At 43.6% G+C, this 18,062-nt stretch overlaps 2 protein-coding genes across 7 annotated transcripts; one reads left to right on the top strand and one right to left on the bottom strand.

The window, feature by feature from the left end:
• The first annotated feature begins 212 nt into the window (after positions 1-212).
• On the top strand, positions 213-8,795 carry nemp2 (nuclear envelope integral membrane protein 2). Of its 4 annotated transcripts, none has more exons than XM_028991829.1 (9): positions 213-396; positions 858-967; positions 1,056-1,287; positions 1,367-1,439; positions 1,802-1,895; positions 2,537-2,645; positions 4,341-4,566; positions 5,808-6,005; positions 6,818-8,795. In XM_028991829.1, the coding sequence occupies exons 1-9, from the start codon at positions 312-314 to the stop codon at positions 7,146-7,148; spliced, it is 1,458 nt and encodes a 485-aa protein (XP_028847662.1). In that variant the 5' UTR covers positions 213-311; the 3' UTR covers positions 7,149-8,795. The 4 variants fall into 4 exon arrangements, with proteins under 4 accessions (XP_028847662.1, XP_028847661.1, XP_028847663.1 ...); XM_028991828.1 differs by having other exon boundaries at positions 213-402; XM_028991830.1 differs by having other exon boundaries at positions 303-656.
• On the bottom strand, positions 7,844-17,336 carry mfsd6b (major facilitator superfamily domain containing 6b). Of its 3 annotated transcripts, XM_028991825.1 has the most exons (8): positions 16,846-17,332; positions 14,774-16,279; positions 12,999-13,096; positions 11,651-11,812; positions 11,279-11,377; positions 10,916-11,190; positions 10,754-10,757; positions 8,570-8,700 (listed from the first exon to the last, which is right to left on the bottom strand). In XM_028991825.1, exons 2-8 carry the CDS (start codon positions 16,273-16,275, stop codon positions 8,690-8,692), a joined length of 2,151 nt encoding a protein of 716 aa, XP_028847658.1. In that variant the 5' UTR covers positions 16,276-16,279; positions 16,846-17,332; the 3' UTR covers positions 8,570-8,689. The 3 variants fall into 3 exon arrangements, with proteins under 3 accessions (XP_028847657.1, XP_028847658.1, XP_028847660.1); XM_028991824.1 differs by lacking the exon at positions 10,754-10,757 and having other exon boundaries at positions 7,844-8,700; positions 16,846-17,325; XM_028991827.1 differs by lacking the exons at positions 8,570-8,700; positions 10,754-10,757; positions 12,999-13,096 and having other exon boundaries at positions 10,929-11,190; positions 16,846-17,336.
• Positions 17,337-18,062: the final 726 nt, after the last annotated feature.

Here is an 18,062-nt window from a genome sequence, read left to right as displayed (position 1 = left end):
CGAAAGTGAAACAGTGGCTTGTATAACGTGTTGTTTAAATATGAATAAACCTTAAATAAACGTATAAATTCAGTAACCGACTGCATCTCTGTTAAAATCAACCACCGTGGAATACACAAAGGGCACACTGTTGTCTTTTCTGAAACGCGGAGACCCCTGTATCGGGATTAATTTCACAAGCCTTTTGCGTGATTATTTCCGGATCTGGCAACAGAACTTTGAATGGACGCGCGTTAGACCTGGCCTGTTAGCAGAGCATTCTCAGCTAAGCTCCGATTTTTAAAAAGTTAAACAACATTTTAACTGCTGCTATGAGGACCAACGGAGTGTATTTGTTTTTTGGGGGTCTGGTATTTATTTTATGTCCCTCTGCGTTTGGCAACAAAGGATACCCACGTACGGGTATGGTGTTTGTTGTGTAAGATACATCTTGTAGCATGTGTGTTGCAGTAGGAGGCTAAGCTGCTAAAAATTCACTTTCTTCTGACGACTGACGTGTCTTAGACCTCGAGTGGGGTTTTATTTTTTAAATGATTGCTCTTAAAATGCATTTGAATGTATACTATTTCTTAAAGCTATCTGGCCAGTATAAATAGAAGGCTGAGTGGTTTAGCTTATGCTAGTTCAACCTCGGTTGGGAAAACCTGGGGATATAGGTGGGGAAATATCGTTCAAATATGTATATGATGCTATTATCGATGCAGTGATGACCTTAGCTGTTCATTTTAATGCAACGTGTTCACTGTAAAATGCTGTTGTGTACCTGTTGTTTTGCTCTCTATAGTTTAAACGAGTGTATAAAGAGATGTGCTGTGTTGTATTGACACACCCAGCAGAGATTAACGTGTTTCTTGCAGACTGCACATATCTGAAGGGAAACACAGTGTCCACACATTATGGGGGCCGCTGTTTCTGTTATTGCTCTGGTACAGGCATCAAATTGGCAGACCTGTGGTCCACCTTCCAGGTAAGTGTCGTGTTGACTGGTTTCACACTGAGCTGCTGCAATAAACCCCTACTCGAGTCCCTAGAAGTCAATCATGGTTCTACTCCAGGTTAGCGTGGCGAGTAGAGACGATGCCTTCATTCTGTACCCATTGGAAAGAGAGAATTGCCACAACCCTGACAACGTCTATCAACTGGCCAAATGCGCAATGGAAAACTATTGGCCATTTGGTACCCAGCGAGGAAAAACTCTGGACATCCCTTTAGTGGACGAGGACGTCTGCTTCATGGTTCAGAGTCCCACATCCAGCTCTGAGTACACAGTACAGGTCACGAGTAAAAGTAAGCACCACGAGGGCCTAAACATGCTAAAATGCTGGCAGCAATTGGGGTTCAGCGAACGCCTTTTTTCCCTCTGCAGGGCTGAACAAAAGATGCTTTGGTCTCTTTGTGTCTGGAGTCGTTCTTTTCTTCCTCGCTGGAGTTGTATGCAGGTAAAGAACACAAGTTTTATTTTAAACTACACATTGTGTTTTCTTCAACATTTGACAGTTGTAGACATTGTGGTCAGTTTACAGTTCCGCTTTTGTCTAGAATTAAATATCAATGCCGTAAATGTCCTTGTTTTTTCCTTGGCATGTGCTCTTTTTTTTTTTTTTAATTACATTGATTACATTTTGATTGCAAAACAGTACCTAATCATGATAAGAAACATTCCTAAGGCTTCTTTTGGTTTCCTTTGTCAATCTGTGTTCATTCTGCATAAATGTAAATAAAAATACTCATGCATGTAGGTACATGCGCCATCTGTTGTGTTTTTATGAGCATGAAAACAACATTTTTTTTCTTGTCGCAGGAGTTCTCTGTTTTACTACACCTCAGGCGTTTCTCTGGGCATTGTCTCCATTTTCCTGTTGCTGCTGCTGCTACTGAAAAGCTTTGTTCCAAAGGTAAGACGTGTGTGTTATCATACTGATTTTTTGTTTGTTTGTGTGATTATTTGGGCTTCTAGGTCAGCGGTTCCCAGTCCAGCCCTCATGCAGTATACATGTTAATCTCTCCCAGGTCCCAGCAGTTCAATAGACCATTGGCTTTGATTGCAGGCCTCGTGTTTTATGCACAAGGCTGGATCAAAAACATGAGCGGTATGGAATAGTTATGTTGTCGATTGAGAAAAAATTAGCAGCTGAACACAGTTACAGGCTCAAAACCTTCTTAATCAGAATCAGAAAACTTTATTAAGCAATTTCCTTCGGGATTAATAAAGTTTTCTGATTCTGAAAACCTTCTTAATACCATTGTGTCCCTGAGGAACACACTGAAACTTGAGATATTTAGAGGGGGCTGTCCTCGTAACTGCTGATTACAAATCACCCTGGCTAAATGTAAATTTTATATTTCTCAATAAATTAATTGCAATTCATCCTTAAGACTAAAGCTTGTTATAAATAAAATGACAGGCAATTTTTTTTTTCTGCTGTGTTACATATTTATCACAATAATTTTCATCTTAATTTTTACAGCCATAATATATAGAGAATAACAGAGAAAAATGCACTGTCCTGTCTTCTGTTTCTTCTTGGTCATCCAGAAAGTGCAGTTCCTAATGCTGTTTGGCACCAGTCTCTCCTACCTTGGTGTTCAGAAGGCGATGCTTGAGTGGAATGAGATCTTGAGAGAATACTGGAGGGAGGTCCTGGGTAGGTGGCGGTTCCTTTTAAATGAAAGGATTCAAATTATTATATAATGGAGGGATTACACCCTGTGAAATTTAGTTTTTCATGAATCTTCACAAAAATAAACCACTGTTTGACCAGATAGTCAATGATATGCACCCTAAAATGCAAATAATCATCTCAAGTTCACCATATTCTTCAGTGTAATTGCAAATGTCCTTGAAAATACTTTGTCCTTTAAAATGTAAATATGTCACTCTCACACGCACTCGAATGCGACAGTCAGCCCACTTGGTCTTATGTAACAGCATTGTTCTAATGTGGTAATTTAGGTCCTCTGTAAGAAACAATAGTGGTTGTTTTAAAGACCTCCTATAAAATGAATTTTTACCACATTATGCTGTGGCTTAGTTGCATCTGTCAGTTTTCAAATGCTGTGTTTATCTCTCCACGTCACCAGAACAAGTAAATGATGTACCGCGTCTTGAATCACTGTCACAGGGAATTGTTTAACCCCTTTGTGCACCGCCCCCTGGTGATAGGCGCCGGTGCCTAAACATAAGTCAGTTGTTCAAGATATGTTAAAAAAAAAAAGTAAAACTACAAGTGTATTTCACAAAACACGAACAGCAATTTTCATAGAACTATTATTGCTGCCTGCACCAAAAAAGTCAAACAGATAAGTGCAGCAACTGCAGAGAAATCCATGAATGAATCTCGTCCTCAGAATCATACTACTTTTCTGCACGTCTTCCAGTTCATCTGCAATAGTGGCCATTTAGACATGTTTACAATCGCAAAGTTTTTTGTAGTTTATAGTAATATTATTGGTGAGAAACTATCTAGCACTATTGGGTACACCTATTGCCATCCCTTCATAAAACTGCAATTAGTGACCTAAATATCACACATAAAGGCTTCACATTTCTAATGTAGTTTAACAGTGTATTGAACCATAAAATGAAATTATTTTTAGTATACAATTGTAATATCTTGTATTGCTTTGTGAAAAGAAAAAAAAAAACTAAATGCATTTTCTACTTTGTTGCATTTTGCTTGCATCTTTTCTAAGGACATCTTTATGAGGATAAATAAAAAGTCCAAATCTATAGATTTGTGGGCCCAAGTGTTGTCTTTCACTATGTGCATAAAGAAATGTTAGATGATGAACCAAATAATAGCATTTAAATAGAAGTAATTAAAAAAAAAAAAGGTGGAAACAGTGATTATTGGCCCAGTGCACAAAGGGGTTAACACGCAAGGTCGGATGGTGACAGTAGTTTGACACCTGTGTCATTTATTCAGCTTTAGTCTTTGTAGTAGTAAAGAGGCCAAGTGTTTGAATGCCTCTTGACTGCTCAATAGACTCTCTGTCAAATCATTTTTTCCCCAAAGTGCTCTCAGTGCTTTGGAAAAACCCATATTAGGTTAAATGAATCTCGGATGCAGCTTGAACACTTTATTTCGGAGCTTTAAATCAAGAGGCCTTTTGCAATGACTGTATGTATGGCTGTTGAGTCTCTGTCAATTAGTCAGGGGTTTCTACTGAAGTGTCCGAAACGATGCCTTACAGAAAAACTAAACGCATCAGCTCAGTATTTGTATTTAAAGCTGCAACACTGTAGGTCATGTACAGACGTTGTTCAAACTGAAGTTCCAAAAACTGGTTTGAAAAAGGCATACATCTCTGCTCTCTGTTGTCTTCTCTACTGTCTCCAGGCTACCTGTTAATATCAGGCGTTGTCAGCTTCGCTGCATGCTACAAACATGGCCCAATCACCTGTCAGCGTACGCTGACCCTGATGACCTGGTGTATACGGGCGGTTGCCGTCGTGATGCTGTACTGCGGCATCACGTATCCTCTTGCCGCTCACACTCTTCTGGGGCTACTCCTGGTGCTGAGATTTCTTTCTTGTGTGGTTGTGCTCCTGTGTGGGATATGCAGGTAGAGTAAAGATTGAAACACATTCAAACAGTCGGGTGTGTCTGATCTTATTATGATGTAGTGCTGGTAGGTGGCCAGTATTTGAAATTCTAATTTATAGCTTGCTACCTGGCCACAAATGTGAAAGCAAACATTGTACAGGTTCAAAATGGAAGCTGCTTTTTTTATGGCATAACATTACATTTTGTTACTTACACATTACATCCTACATACGTATGTGTATATTTAAACTTCAATCAATTATGTATTTAGGATGTACAGAAATAATCAGATAGATACATGAAATGACTGCTTGTTAGTTATCTGTATCTTGGAGAAGGGGAACTACCCACCTAGCCGTCTTGTTGATATTTGATTATGTGTTAGGAGATTTGTTTTTAAAAAATTCTTCCACAATCACATATATGTGATCGTTTCAGCCCATAGTCATCCAAAAACGGAAGGTCTGAAACTATCTGATGAGTAATTAACAGTTGTGACCACTTAACACAGTTAAACAGTAATTATTTGTCTTGAATATTTACTTTCCTAAAATATCAAATTACAGTCAATTCTGGCAACACTGATTACAAGATCATCCCTTCCTTGTTTGTTTTATTTGCCTGTAATAACACACATATGCAAAACACCACACACGTACATTTATGGCATTTAGCAGACATGGGGTAGTGGTGGGGCAGTCTATGGGGCAGTGGTAGCCTAGCGGTTAAGGAAGCGGCCCCGTAAACAGAAGGTTGCCGGTTCGAATCACGATCCACCAAGGTGCCACTGAAAGCACCGTCCCCACACACTGCTCCCCGGGTGCCTATCATGGCTGCCTACTGCTCACATGGGTTAAATGATGGGTTAAAAATTTTACTGTGTGCACCGTGTGCTGTGCTGCTGTGTATCACAAGTGACAATCACTTCACTTATCCAGAACCAGTAGTTCAGTTGTTTTACATTTACTGCATGTGATCTGTAATAATCCTCTTCCAAACTAGTTTATGAACTACATTATCGGTTAGTTAGTGCATAGTATGTGAACACTGTCTTTTTTTCCATAGCATGATGAAAATAAACCTCTTAGTTTCTAGAAAGTTTCAGTGTAATTCATTGTGATCTTTTCTACCACAGACTTATATTCTGTAACCTTTCTGTTTTTATGTGCATTTTTTAAATGATTCATCTGTAGGAACTCTTCTGTTTCCATTATTGGTCCGCACACCAGGCGTAACATGCGCTGTCTTTCCTTTGTTTAGGCGAACATGGCTGCTTCTCTGCTCCTTTGCGCGTCTGTTTCAACGTCGCCGGCCAAAGACTCGGCTGCTGACGGAGGAGGAGTACCGTGAACAGGGGGAGGTTTACACCAAGTTCTCACTGGAGGAACTGAGGGAATACTGCAAAACTCCAGGTTTCCCAGCCTGGGACACTGTACTGAAGCTCAACTCCCCACAGAGGTAAACTGGAGGGCTAGTAAATGATACTGTATTTAATAAAGTGATGATTAAAAGTTAAAAAATACTAAATATTAATACTACATAAATAGGTAGTAGGTCTTCTTTAATTAAATGCAGAGCGTACATTGATTTACTCAATTTGCATATCATGAAGATAGTGATTCATAACATTTACTGTAGCTCTGTAAAAGCATTAGTCAGGTGATGATGCCGTAATTATATAATGGATTCCGGATTTTTCTGAGCTGACAGCTCTGTGCCCATTTAGTTTTTGCCGATTATTTTCCCAGTCACCACATATATTAGAGTTGTGATTAGCGTGACAATCCAGTAGAACAAAGGGGTCTGGTTTTATATGTCCCATTAGCTGAATGTAGTTTAACACCGTACCCTGTGTCCACCACGTTTGTACCACTGTACCATTCACTTCCAGAGGGCACAAAAATTCTTAATCAGCATCAAACATCTGAGGCTTTGAGAAATGCCCATGTTATATTGGCCCTGCTATGTTTGTTAGTAAGTGTTTCATTATTGTTTGTCCTCGGCACTGCCCTCAAATTACTGACTGAGGAAACTGCAGCCAGCAGAGGTTGCTAAGTATGAATATACTTTGACCAATAAGGAAGTAAGGACAGCAGATGAGGTAATAAAGCATCTTTGAACATGCAGGTGAATGGCAGCGGTTAAAAATGTTTTAACGTACCATTCTTCCATTGAACTTTGTAGAAATACGGTCTGTTTGATTGCTGTTAATTACCCAAGTGTGAAAGATGTACAGCAGTTCACACCCTTTTGTTGTTTTAATTGGGCAGGTTTGCAGAGTTCTTGCGTGGCGCTTCTCACGTCAACCCTACTGAGATGCAGACGCACGAAATGCATTACGGCCTGGGCGGGGCCTACTATGAAGACCTGCTGTTCAGGTCAGACCACGAGCGTCACTCTCAACAGACAGGAGATGGTGACATCAGCGATGATGAGCTGGAGACCTGCTCACAGGGGGCTCAGTCTACCCCAAACTCAGTCCCTCCTCTACTCCCCCCATCCTCCGCTCCTACGTACAATGCACCTCTCTGCCCCTACCCTCCTCTTCCCTACACCCCTCAATATGAGCCACCCATCATGGAGGACCCGGACCTGTTCTGAAGGGAACAAACATGACACATGCTGGACACGTATTTATTTTTCTCCCTCCTGTAAGTTGTGATTGTTAACGATTTCACTGCTGACTTAGGTGCCATCGGTGATTGTGCCCTCACCCTATCCAGCCAGCTATACATATGGATTGGTAGTAAAGAGCTTTGAAATCCAATTAAAGCTCTCAGGGGGCTCTCTGCCATTTTGCCATCTGTTTGTATCTGAATATCATGGCAAAGGTCTCAAGGGTCTCACGATTGTTGAGGTTCAGCGTGCTGGTCTTTTTTTTTTTTTTTTTTTTTAAACCAGGCAATTACTGCCCCCTAGCGGCAGCCCTGTCTGCATTTTACTCAGGTGTAAATATTTTACAAGGTGCCTTACAAACTGTTCATGATTAATGGAATTCTTATCTTTTTTTTTTAAAGAAATACAAAGCTAGCTTGAATTTCTCAATTTGTGTCTTTATAAATAATTATTTTGTAATTTTATGACTTATGAGTATGGAACTCCTGTTTACTTCTCAAATGTGCTTTTATTAATAAATACAACCATATTTTAGTACAGATGTGTTTTCATAATATACATATGTTTTATTGAATGTAAACATGTTTTCTTTTTCATTTCTGCTGGGGAAACACAGAACATGTACCAAGCTAACAGGAATAGTCACACTGTTTGATACGAACCGATACAAAGCCCTCCAGAGTGTGCAAGCAGATATTCAGCATTTCATTTGCTTATTAGCTGTTCTGTTGCTGCTCGGTTCTCGATGCTGTGTCCACGAGTGATTAAAAACAGTGTAAAAAAAAAAAAAGAATTGTAGAGAAACAGGAGCATGAAAAACACCTGGCACACAGCTGTACGATACCTGTATGATTTATTCCTAAACACAGCGTGACCACAGAGCAGGCACTGGTGGTATGAGCAGCAGTGATTAGACAGCAAGGCAACAGGTTAATTAAAGCACAAGGATGATAAGACATTAGAACAAAGCAAGCTACTCATTATAATGTATTAAGTATTGAATAATGTGTCAAAACCTGTTTTCAACTGTTGAGCATCTGACTAACGTGTGACTTGTCATGTATGAAGTCAGGGCTGACAAAGTTCTGATCTAAATCCATCGTGACACAATTCTGAACAGAAGCAGTCTGAACAGATATTGAGTACTAATATCAACTGATATCAGCAACGGTAGCAGTAAGGCAAGAGGTCAACAGGCAGTAGTGAGCAGGAGCGACAGCACAGGGTCAACATAAACAAGCACAGAATTTACACTGATTATCTGTGCAACGGTGAGTCCCCATACATTAACGATAAAAAGTGCTTCAGTCCATTAAACGTTCTGACATCGCCGATGCCCTCTGACATTCCCAGTAAATGTCACTGCGTCAATATGGGGTGCCCTTGTTCAGTTGGTGTGCCCAGGAGTGCTTCCCTGTGATTGAGGTCCACAGCTGGCAGGCTCCTCGGCTGTTTGGAGTGGTGATATAGTGGGACGGTCTGTAGCAGGAATTGGAATGTTCGATGGAGGGACTACAGCAGCCTGTTCACATTTCCCCTACACAGACATGAAAGAACCATGTAATAAACTAATTATTTATTTTACTGCATATATTCTATCATTTGTTAGCCCAGCCAAGTGTCGACTGTGTACTTTTCAAAAGTTGGACATTTATTGTCACCCATACAGATATTAAACAAATTTACTGCAAATACAAAAATATCAGCAAATTAGTGGTGCAGTGAGATCCAAATGTAATATTTTGTATGACTTCCATGAGCTTGAAGGACTGCATTCATGCCTCCCAGAGTTCATCAATATTCGTTGGTTTCATCTTCCATGCTTCCTCTTACATCCTACCACACACATGCTCAATGATTTTCATGTCTGGTGACTGGGCTGGCCAATCCAGGAGCATCTTGATCTTTGCCTTGAGGAACTTTGATTTGGAGATGGAAGTATGTGATGGAGCACCATCCTGCTGAATAATTTGGCCTCTTTTATGGTTGGGAATATAAAAGGTAGCTAAGACTTCTTGCTATTTCAGACTATTGATGTTGCCTTCCACCCTGCAGATCTCTCACACCTCCATACTGAATGTAACCCCAGACCATGATTTTTCCACCACCAAACTTCACTGTTTTCTGGCTGAATCTCAGATCCATGTGGGCTCCAGCAGGTCTTCTGCAATACTTGCAGCGACTGTGGTGTAATTCAACAGAGGATTCATCTGAAAAATCCACTTCTGCCACTTTTCCAGCATCCATCCCTTTAGCAGGCTGTGGGCCTTGGCAAATGCCAGACGGTTTTTCAATTGTCTTTTTGCTTCTGGGCACTGATTCGACCATGGATGCCATTTCGAGACAGAATCTGACAAACTGTTCTGGTTGACACAGGGACTTCAGGTGACCAGGTCTTGTGGAGCTCTGCTGCAGTGGAAAATGTCCTCTCAAGCAGTTGTCTTGCGGGGTCTGCCTGACCTGGGCTTGTCGAAAACGTCTCCAGTCTCTGTACTTGACGCTGAGACACATTGAAGATCAGCAGTGGATCTGGTCTTCAGCCTCTTAATAATTAACACTTTAGTCTCAGGGTGAACCTGCATGTTTGCAGAGGTGTAGTTGCAGTTGATGTGAAGGTCTAGTGTCCTGGGCTTCTTTTTATACACACCTGAGAGCTAATTCATCCATTATTAGTCACGGGTGAAGACGACATATGACAAGGCGACAACAATGTCTTTACACAAATGGACTCAATGGGCTTTACCAAGTTTTGAATATTTAGAATACTTTTTCACGGTTTCGTTTAGCTGAAACATTTTTTCAAAAGCTGTTGGGAATAAAATGAGCCATTTCTTGTAAAAAATCACTTGAGGTGAAGACTTTTGTCAAGGACTGTAGCATAAGTTAAGGTTTAATGTCTTTTAATTAAATTACAAAAACAAATGAGTTTTGACCCAATATTCACATTGATTGGGAAGCACTGTTGGACTGTTTAATTAAGAAGATGCCTTGCATGACCAGCATCCACGCATTTGAAGCATTAGTTCAATGGGATCTAAAGTGGTGGAGGTGGGAGTGGAGCCAGTCATAACAACTTACAACTGTTTTTTTTTGTTGTTTTTTTTTTACAACTGTTTTTGTTAAAAAGTTCTCCCAAACTTTATGCTTGAGGTTTCTGCACAAAGTAACGTTCAGTATTTCCAGAGCATTGAAAAGAAACACAGTTTCTACATTCATAGAAGAACACATTGGACAGGTGGTGGTGGAGGTATTGACCATCCAGCTCAAATCAGCAAATCATGATCAATGAGCAGAAGGTAAGAACAGGCCAAACATGAACAGGCAGCAGAAACATACAGAGTCATGCATTTCCTGAGATCCAAGTGGGGAGGAAAATTTCACATGTGACTTTTAATGTCTTCCAATATGGATAAGGGCCTGTGATGACCGTGATTATAACCTTTTGAATACAAAAACCTCTTATTGGCTAAATTTACTTACAAAGAAACTATGTTAATGCCTAGCAAATATGACAGAACAAATGATTTATTATTAATTACTATTATTCATCTTGGGGCATAAAACCACTCTGCATAATAACAAAAACTCACCTCTCTTCAAAGGGTTTTGGAAGCATGAAATAGAGAGAACTTATTTTCACTGGTTTCATTGTCCCTTAAATGCATGCATGTAAAAATAAAATCCTAAATTACATGTAGGTATTAAACGATCTGCAATACCAAAACAAAAAAACATGTTTTTGAACTTCGTACCTGCTGAGATGCCTCTTCTGCATGTGCTTTACTCTTCTCTAGAGAAACCACCTCCTTTATTTGGTAGATGGCGAAGGCGAGGCTAACCCAAGGTGAGGCAGACACCACCCAGGCAGGCTTGTCTACATCCTCCTGCTCCTCCTCATGCTTGGTCTTCAGGGACAGAGGCCTGGACTCTGTTTTGAGAATGTCTGCGTCCTTTCGCACCAAGTCTATTGTGGCAATAGGAACTGGACTGGAAGGAACTGGAATGTTCTCTGCCAACAGTTGATGCTCTGTGAGGTTGGGAAGGGGAAAAAACATCCATAATGATGACTGGTCCGCAACACAAACCTACTGATGCACGCTTGTACAGGCACTTACTCTTGTCCTCCTTTTGCCCAATGAGACACTGAATTAGAGAGAAGATTAGAAGGATAACAAGGAAAGCCATTCCAAGGCCTCTGAAGGTTTCTGCAGCTCCTATAAAGCAAATACCAACATTGGATGAATCTTAATATTGCATATAATAACAAGAGTGAAAGCTGTTTCACGAATATTCACATAATTTTTCTGTAGAACATAGGGTGCTTCCTGCCTTTTGTGCACAATGTTCTCCACCTACTTAAACACGAAACACAGAGTGTGTGTGTTTTTTTTGTTTTTTTTTAAACTCATTTATCCAAGGAGAACAGAGATATTGTCCAAGAAGAAATTACCCAACATTTGTATTTAAGAGCTCTGTCAGGGCCTTACCAAAGTAGGTGACGAAAACCCCACCCACCATTGCCCCACAACCACGGCCCAGCCCGAGGTGGAGGCCCTGCAAGATGCCCTGGGCGGAGGTGCGTAGGGCAGGGGGCACAGCGGCGCTCAGGTAGGAGATGCAGGCTGCCCAGACAGATGCGTGTGTGATCCCTGTCACCACCCCCCACAAAAAAAGTCAAACATAATTATACAAGATTTTCAGGATGTTACTGTTCACTTTAGCGAAGCATTACAGATTAGAGCAAATACTAGGTTAAATAAATAAATAGTTAATGAAAGTTTTTAATTGCATTAGAAACAATGAAAGGACAGTAAAGAGACTGAAATTAGACTACTGTTGAAAGGTTTAAGGTCCTCCAGAAATGTTTTCCTCCTAACAACATCACATTCATCAAATCTTCAATCCAGACATTGTTCATTTTGTAAATAACTTTGGCAGCATGAAATGCATACGTGTACAGAGCAACTTCAGTTCCAATGGAACGCTGTGTTCTTTAACCCTCGTCTGTCATTACAAGATTCCTTATGGGGCAGTGGTGGCCTAGCGGGTAATCAGAATCAGAAAAGTTGCCGGTTCGAATCCTGAACCGCCAAGGTGCCACTGCTCCCCGGGCGCCTGTCATGGCTGCCCACTGCTCACCGAGGGAGATAGTTAAAAGCAGAGGACACATTTCGTTGTGTCACCGTGTGCTGTGCTGCAGTGACAATCACTCCACTTTTGTTATTAATTATTATAAAACCCTTTTCATTTATCTTAGTACAGCAAAAAAAACAGTGGCACTGATTAAACAGGCAAATGTGGCTTTCACTATCATTGTTTCTTACTTTGTCAATGACTCTTTTTTTTTTATTCATTATGTAATATTTTCTATCCAAAATCATTTCTTGTTATCATGACCCTGGCTTTTGACGAAAGATTTTTAGAATTATATAATGTATGACAGTGACTGAAAAATCCAGTTTTCCAACTAGCAGACCAGCCCTGACCACTGCTTTATTTACATGGCTTTGTGAACAGAAATAACAAAAGCCACCACCCACGATCCTTTATTAGCTGACTTCACCCAGTATCCAGTGTTCTCATAATATTTTTCTACAGATTTACCAGAAAAACTTTTTGCAACAACATAAAACCTTCCCTTAATCCACAGGCTGTTCATTTTGTTGTTGAACTGTACAGGAAATGGCCGTCTGAACTCAAAAAACAGCTAATTCATGTCCCCAGATGAACCCAGAGGCAGGCGGAGCGGCCTGTCAGAGGGAACAGTCCAATGGCTTCCGCCTCCCTGAGTCAACAGTGGACATCCGGCTTGGCGGCACGCCCCCGCCACTTTACCTTGAAGAATTTCCATTGGGAGAACGATCCAAGCGTTCTCCAGGTAGGAGATGTAAAGGTAGCGGGCCGTGTTGCACGCCAGGCCGATGTACAGGACCCTAATGAAACCGAAACAGAATGAAAATGAGTAAGTGACGGGGAGGGGATAAAAAAAAAAAAACGGCCATACAAAACAAAACCCCAGTGTGATCCGGCTGAAAGGAGCCTGTCTCCTTAAGACACGGCCCTGGCGGCGTGATGTCAGGCTGCGCCGCGACTCACCCCTCCCTTGAGACTCCCCTCACGTCTGAGATAACAAGGACGTTTCAGAGGCCTGCTGTGCGTCCACCGGGTCGTGTCCACACATCCTCGGCCTCCATCAGCCCAACTCGCTCTCTGAACTCGGCGCGTTATTCTCAGCCACTGCAAGCCCGCGCTTATTTAGCCGCGGTGGTGTACGCTTTGGTTAGTTGAGATAAGGCTGGTGTTTAAAGAAGGCAAATGGGCCTGCTTCCTCAGTCTTGTGCTCCTATTGACCCGCTGCACTCTTACACAAAGTGGCACGCTTCTGAAGCTCCCTGCTGGCTAAGGGTTTCGGGTTTTTTTTTTTTTTTTTTTTTTTTAAATCGATCGACAAAAACAGGATGCCCACTCGGTCGATGGCAGAAAGCCTGGACAAAGCATCTGGCTCGGCTAATGGGGAGTATTGGGTTACGCAGGCCCACAGATCTCGCCGTCTCCCCAGGCACGGCCGAAAATAGGCCACCTAACAGATGAGAGGAGAGGCTGCAGCGATCACGGAGACAACGCGGGCATGGTTTCTCCCTCAAACGGCCAGAAACGGGGACAATTAGAAACTTTTCTACACTATCGGGTGTCTGCTCTCATAATTATTAAAAAAGAACATTACACTCATTCTAATGCAACGCCATACGGCATACGGATTCGCTGCCGGCTCTCCAGCGATTGTTGGAAATAACCAAAACCCTCCCAGCGCCATGTCAAGCATGCAAAGTGAATGTAAATGTACTAAACACACACGCCTTATAAGCCTTGTTCAAGTCTTTGTGGCTAAATAAATACGACAGACTATCAAATGTTGCAAACTGGTTTGTTCCATTTGTTTTTCTGTAATCATTGAAAATGCAGAGCATCATTTATTTGTAAGTTATAAGTAATTTGCCTTCTGTATTCCTGTCATGTTTACGCAGGGAGAGCCGCGAGCTTTCATTTCGCTGAACCACTACTGTGCGCAAAATGGCTTAAAACGCTGCACAATCAATTGTGCCTAATTGGGTGTGACACCATTTTCCGCACAGCCTGGCCTATTTCACAAACGATAAAACGTTCGTCATGCCGAGTCACAGCAGAAATTTTACACGCACTTGAGAAATAGCACAGCGGTGGGGAGACGATGTATAAAAGGGCAATCTTTCCTCGGCCTCCCCCCACAGAGTACAACAATGCTTCTCTTTTGCGCAGGGGAACTGAGGTCAGCATCAGAAGCCAAAAAGTTCAACCTTTGCATTTTAGAACTGGTTGCACGCCAATCGTGTAACTACAAGTACCGAAAAAAATGAAAATGCACTCGTGTTGACTTGCAAGCAGACGCTCATATGTTGCTGAGGTTGAACGGCTGTGGTGATGAGGGCCCGTTCGGAGGTTATAGCCACTAAAAATCGACATTCTACCTTCCAGTCATCCCACAACAAGACAGACGTTTTTTCCCCTACAAACATGCAATTTTTTTTTTAAAATGAGACCCGGCTTCAGGCCCCGCTCACCGCGACGCTCACCTGATGTGGCCGACCAGCTCTATGAGCTTGTGGCTGATGAAGTACGCCGCCAGCTCGGAGACATGGCTCAGCACCGAGCAGATCCCGAACAGCGTAGTGGTCCCCTTCAGGTCCTCCAGGTGCCAGTAGAGGAAACTGAACACAAAGCCGTAGCCAAAGCCCATGAACCAGGCCACAAACAGCACCGAGCCGTACTGGATCCCGCAGAGCAGCCGCATCAGATCTTTAATCGGGAAGTGTGGTTTGGTGGCCTCGGGGCACGCGGGCGCCTCTTCTGAACTCCCCTCGGGGGTCGGAACGTTCCGAGCGACCTGAGGGATCTCGACGTCTTCGCTCTTCCCGAGTTCCCCGTCCCCGCTGCTGTTGTTGAAGTAGAACTGCGTGGCCACCAGGAACGCCGCGACCATCAGAACCCCGAAGACAACAAAGGCGATCTGGTAGTTCTTATATTCCGGCAGGACACAGCCGGAGCCGTGGATGACCAGGGCCACGTGCGTGTGGTCGATGCCGATGCCGACGGACAGCATGGCAAGGCCCCACCCCAGGGAGCCCCACATCCTCTGCAGCCCGTAGCGGTCCCGGTGTTTGCCCAGGTACTGAAGCGTCACCGTGTCCACGATGGTAATGGCGGGTGCGCTGAAGAACTCGCCAATGATGATGACCAGCAGGATCAGCAGGAAGATGGTGTCCACCTGATCTTTGTTGTAGACGATTTTGTGGCCTCTTGGTTTGGCCGTACTCCTGCTGGTTGGCTTCAGAGCAGTGGAGGTAGTTCTGGTGGTGGAGGTAACGGCGAATGGGGTTGTGGGGGAAGGAGGCACAGTTAAGGCCCCTGTGATATTGGGGTCCGTACTCCTAACGTAGCGACGCTGAACCCCCAAAGAGAGCGGAGCAGGAGGAGGGAAGATCAGGGCTTCGGTTAGGTACCTTCGTCTCCTGGAGCGGTTCCCCCCTGGGATGAGGTGGCTGGTGTTGGTGCCCCCGGGAGCCTCGGAAGCGCCTTTATCCACACAGCTCATGTCTGCCGGCTTGACGAAACCAATGCCGCAGTTAAACATCACCCAGCAGAAGACGGAGAAAAGCAGAACGGCCTTGCCTTTCCTGAAGCGGTCCGCCATGAAGCCCCAGAACGGGGCGCTGCAGAACTCGATGAAGTAGCGGATCCCCACCAGCAGGCCACTCTGGCTAGGCGAAAGGCCCAGCTGCTTGTAGTAAATGGCGAGCAGCGGATGGAGGGAGCCGTACGCAGCGTAAAAGAAAAAGTAGAAAAGCTTCGAGATGAGAAGGTGGTCGTTTATGCGAACACAGCCCCTCTCCACACAGTCCAGGCTCTGCGTAGACGGAGATGCCGACTGGTCGGGCGGGGCTCCGGACGCCGTCTCTCCGGAGAGGGATCCGAAGTCTGGCTGCTCGGTGGACAAGGTGTTGAAGGGCTCGGACAGGACATACTTCTTCTTCTGCTCCTCGTCCTCAGACAGGATGGCCATGCGGTCGCTCGCCATTTTTCTGCAAATAAGATAAGATACGATCCTTTATTAGTCCCACAAGTGGGAAATTTACAGAAATTTACAGCAGGAAGTGGACAGTGCAAGATAAGAGCATCAAAAACAAAAGCACAGACACTATGTCGAATGTATAATATAAGAGTTCAATGTGCAAAGAAGCATAATAAATAGTCCCAAAAACAAATCCACTAAATACACACACACACACACACACACACACATATATATATTTGATCGATCGTCTCGACAGGCTGTGTGAATATGAATTTTAGATGCTTTTATTGTATTGTAATGTACATTCCTAATACATTTTCACTGCAGTCATGAAAACAGTGTGGTGTACCACAGTGCCAAGCTGCCTTTCATCAGGTTATTTTTCTCCAGAATCCGGTCGATCCCCCCCAGGTCGCTTCCTCTTGTCTGACCTCATCTGATCAGCTCGGGGCATTAATATCGAACTCCGCGTCAATAACATTCCAAACAGACGGCGGACGCGTCGCTACTAGGAATCAACCAAAACGGGATAAAAAGCCGCTTCTGCCAGCAGGGTCGGCGCGTCCGACCTACCTGAAGCCGAACTTCACGCTCCTTCTTCAGCGACGCGTCCGCCTCCGCGCATCCTCCCGTCCGGCCGCCAGGTTTATTCCGGGCGGACGCGGGGAGCCGCATGTCAGGAGGGAGGGACGCGGTCCTGCGGTCCGCCGGCGGACTCTCACCTGCCTGCCATGCGCGGCTTGGAGGGAGGGGGACGGGACGGGACGGGACGGGAGGATCCGGGAACCGGTCGTGCACCAATCACGACATTCCAAACATGTCGCTCATCCTTCGGTACGAATTAATTTGGTGTTTGTCGCGCATTCAGCGTCCGAATGCACGAGAATTAGCGGCACTGGTGGCGTTTTAAGGAGGAGGAAACTTTTCTAAAGTAACCCTCACGTGTCACGCGCCACCATGTTCCAGGGACTGGCGTGGAACACATAAAACAGCGCTCACTGACGATTTGGACCGGTTCGTAAGTTCGGTTCCACGAGTGGACGTGACATCGCGTGTTAATACAACAGCGCCCTCTGGCGGTCGGAAATGGTCGGCGTGCGGACCGGCAGGGGGCGCCAGAGTCAATTCAGCACAAAACCCATTTTATTTTCGCTGTCAATCAATGAAGACCATTCCAATCCTAACCCTTTCTGGATCCGAACGTGTACGATTGAAAATAAATTGTACAGAGCTGCTCCTTCTCACCCGAACAGGGTCCAGAGAATAGAGGTGATACTGTATAACACAACTGTGGCAGGGCACACTTTTCAAATTAAAAATTTTATAGTCACTAATAGGCATGTACCGCACATGTGAGTACAATTGTTTGCGTGCAAATCCTCTCAAAGCAGCAGAGTTATAACAAACATCATATCACATACACTAGACAGGATCTAGACAGAAATAACGTTTATAGGCAGGTTAACGTTTAGTGTTTTTCATTGTCCACAAGCTGGCGGTTCCGAGAGCGGAGCTCCACGTCGGGAAATTCACCTCCGAATTTACACGCTACTTCAAGTAGGCGCCTGCGCTGGGTGGGTGTTTTAGATGCGGGAATTCTGGCCCTTTAGTCCACGTCAAAGATCCGAATCATTTTAGCACCTCCAATGATTCGCTGAACGTACTCTTTCGGTGAATCAAAGCGAGGACGTTTCTGTATAAGTGCTAGTGCAATTAACATCATTTTCACGGACAATCAGTTTAATGAAAACTTTTTTTATTATTATTATGCAACGTTCAGTTTGTTTAGG

This window comes from Denticeps clupeoides, chromosome 9, assembly GCF_900700375.1.
Source record: "Denticeps clupeoides chromosome 9, fDenClu1.1, whole genome shotgun sequence".
NCBI classification, from domain to species: domain Eukaryota; kingdom Metazoa; phylum Chordata; class Actinopteri; order Clupeiformes; family Denticipitidae; genus Denticeps; species Denticeps clupeoides.
Note: the sequence above shows the minus strand (reverse complement) of the source record. Positions and strands in the feature narration are given on the sequence as shown.

Excerpts from the sequence above, each read along its gene's own strand:
- mfsd6b (XM_028991824.1), bottom strand. The coding sequence starts at position 16,275 with ATGGCGAGCGACCGCATGGCCATCCTGTCTGAGGACGAGGAGCAGAAG. Across the intron at positions 11,191-11,278 it reads TGGGCAAAAGGAGGACAAGA|AGCATCAACTGTTGGCAGAG; the intron begins GTAAGTGCCTGT and ends CCAACCTCACAG. Across the intron at positions 8,701-10,915 it reads CAGAAGAGGCATCTCAGCAG|GGGAAATGTGAACAGGCTGC; the intron begins GTACGAAGTTCA and ends ATGTCTGTGTAG.
- nemp2 (XM_028991828.1), top strand. The coding sequence starts at position 312 with ATGAGGACCAACGGAGTGTATTTGTTTTTTGGGGGTCTGGTATTTATT. Across the intron at positions 1,896-2,536 it reads TGAAAAGCTTTGTTCCAAAG|AAAGTGCAGTTCCTAATGCT; the intron begins GTAAGACGTGTG and ends TTGGTCATCCAG. Across the intron at positions 4,567-5,807 it reads CTCCTGTGTGGGATATGCAG|GCGAACATGGCTGCTTCTCT; the intron begins GTAGAGTAAAGA and ends TCCTTTGTTTAG.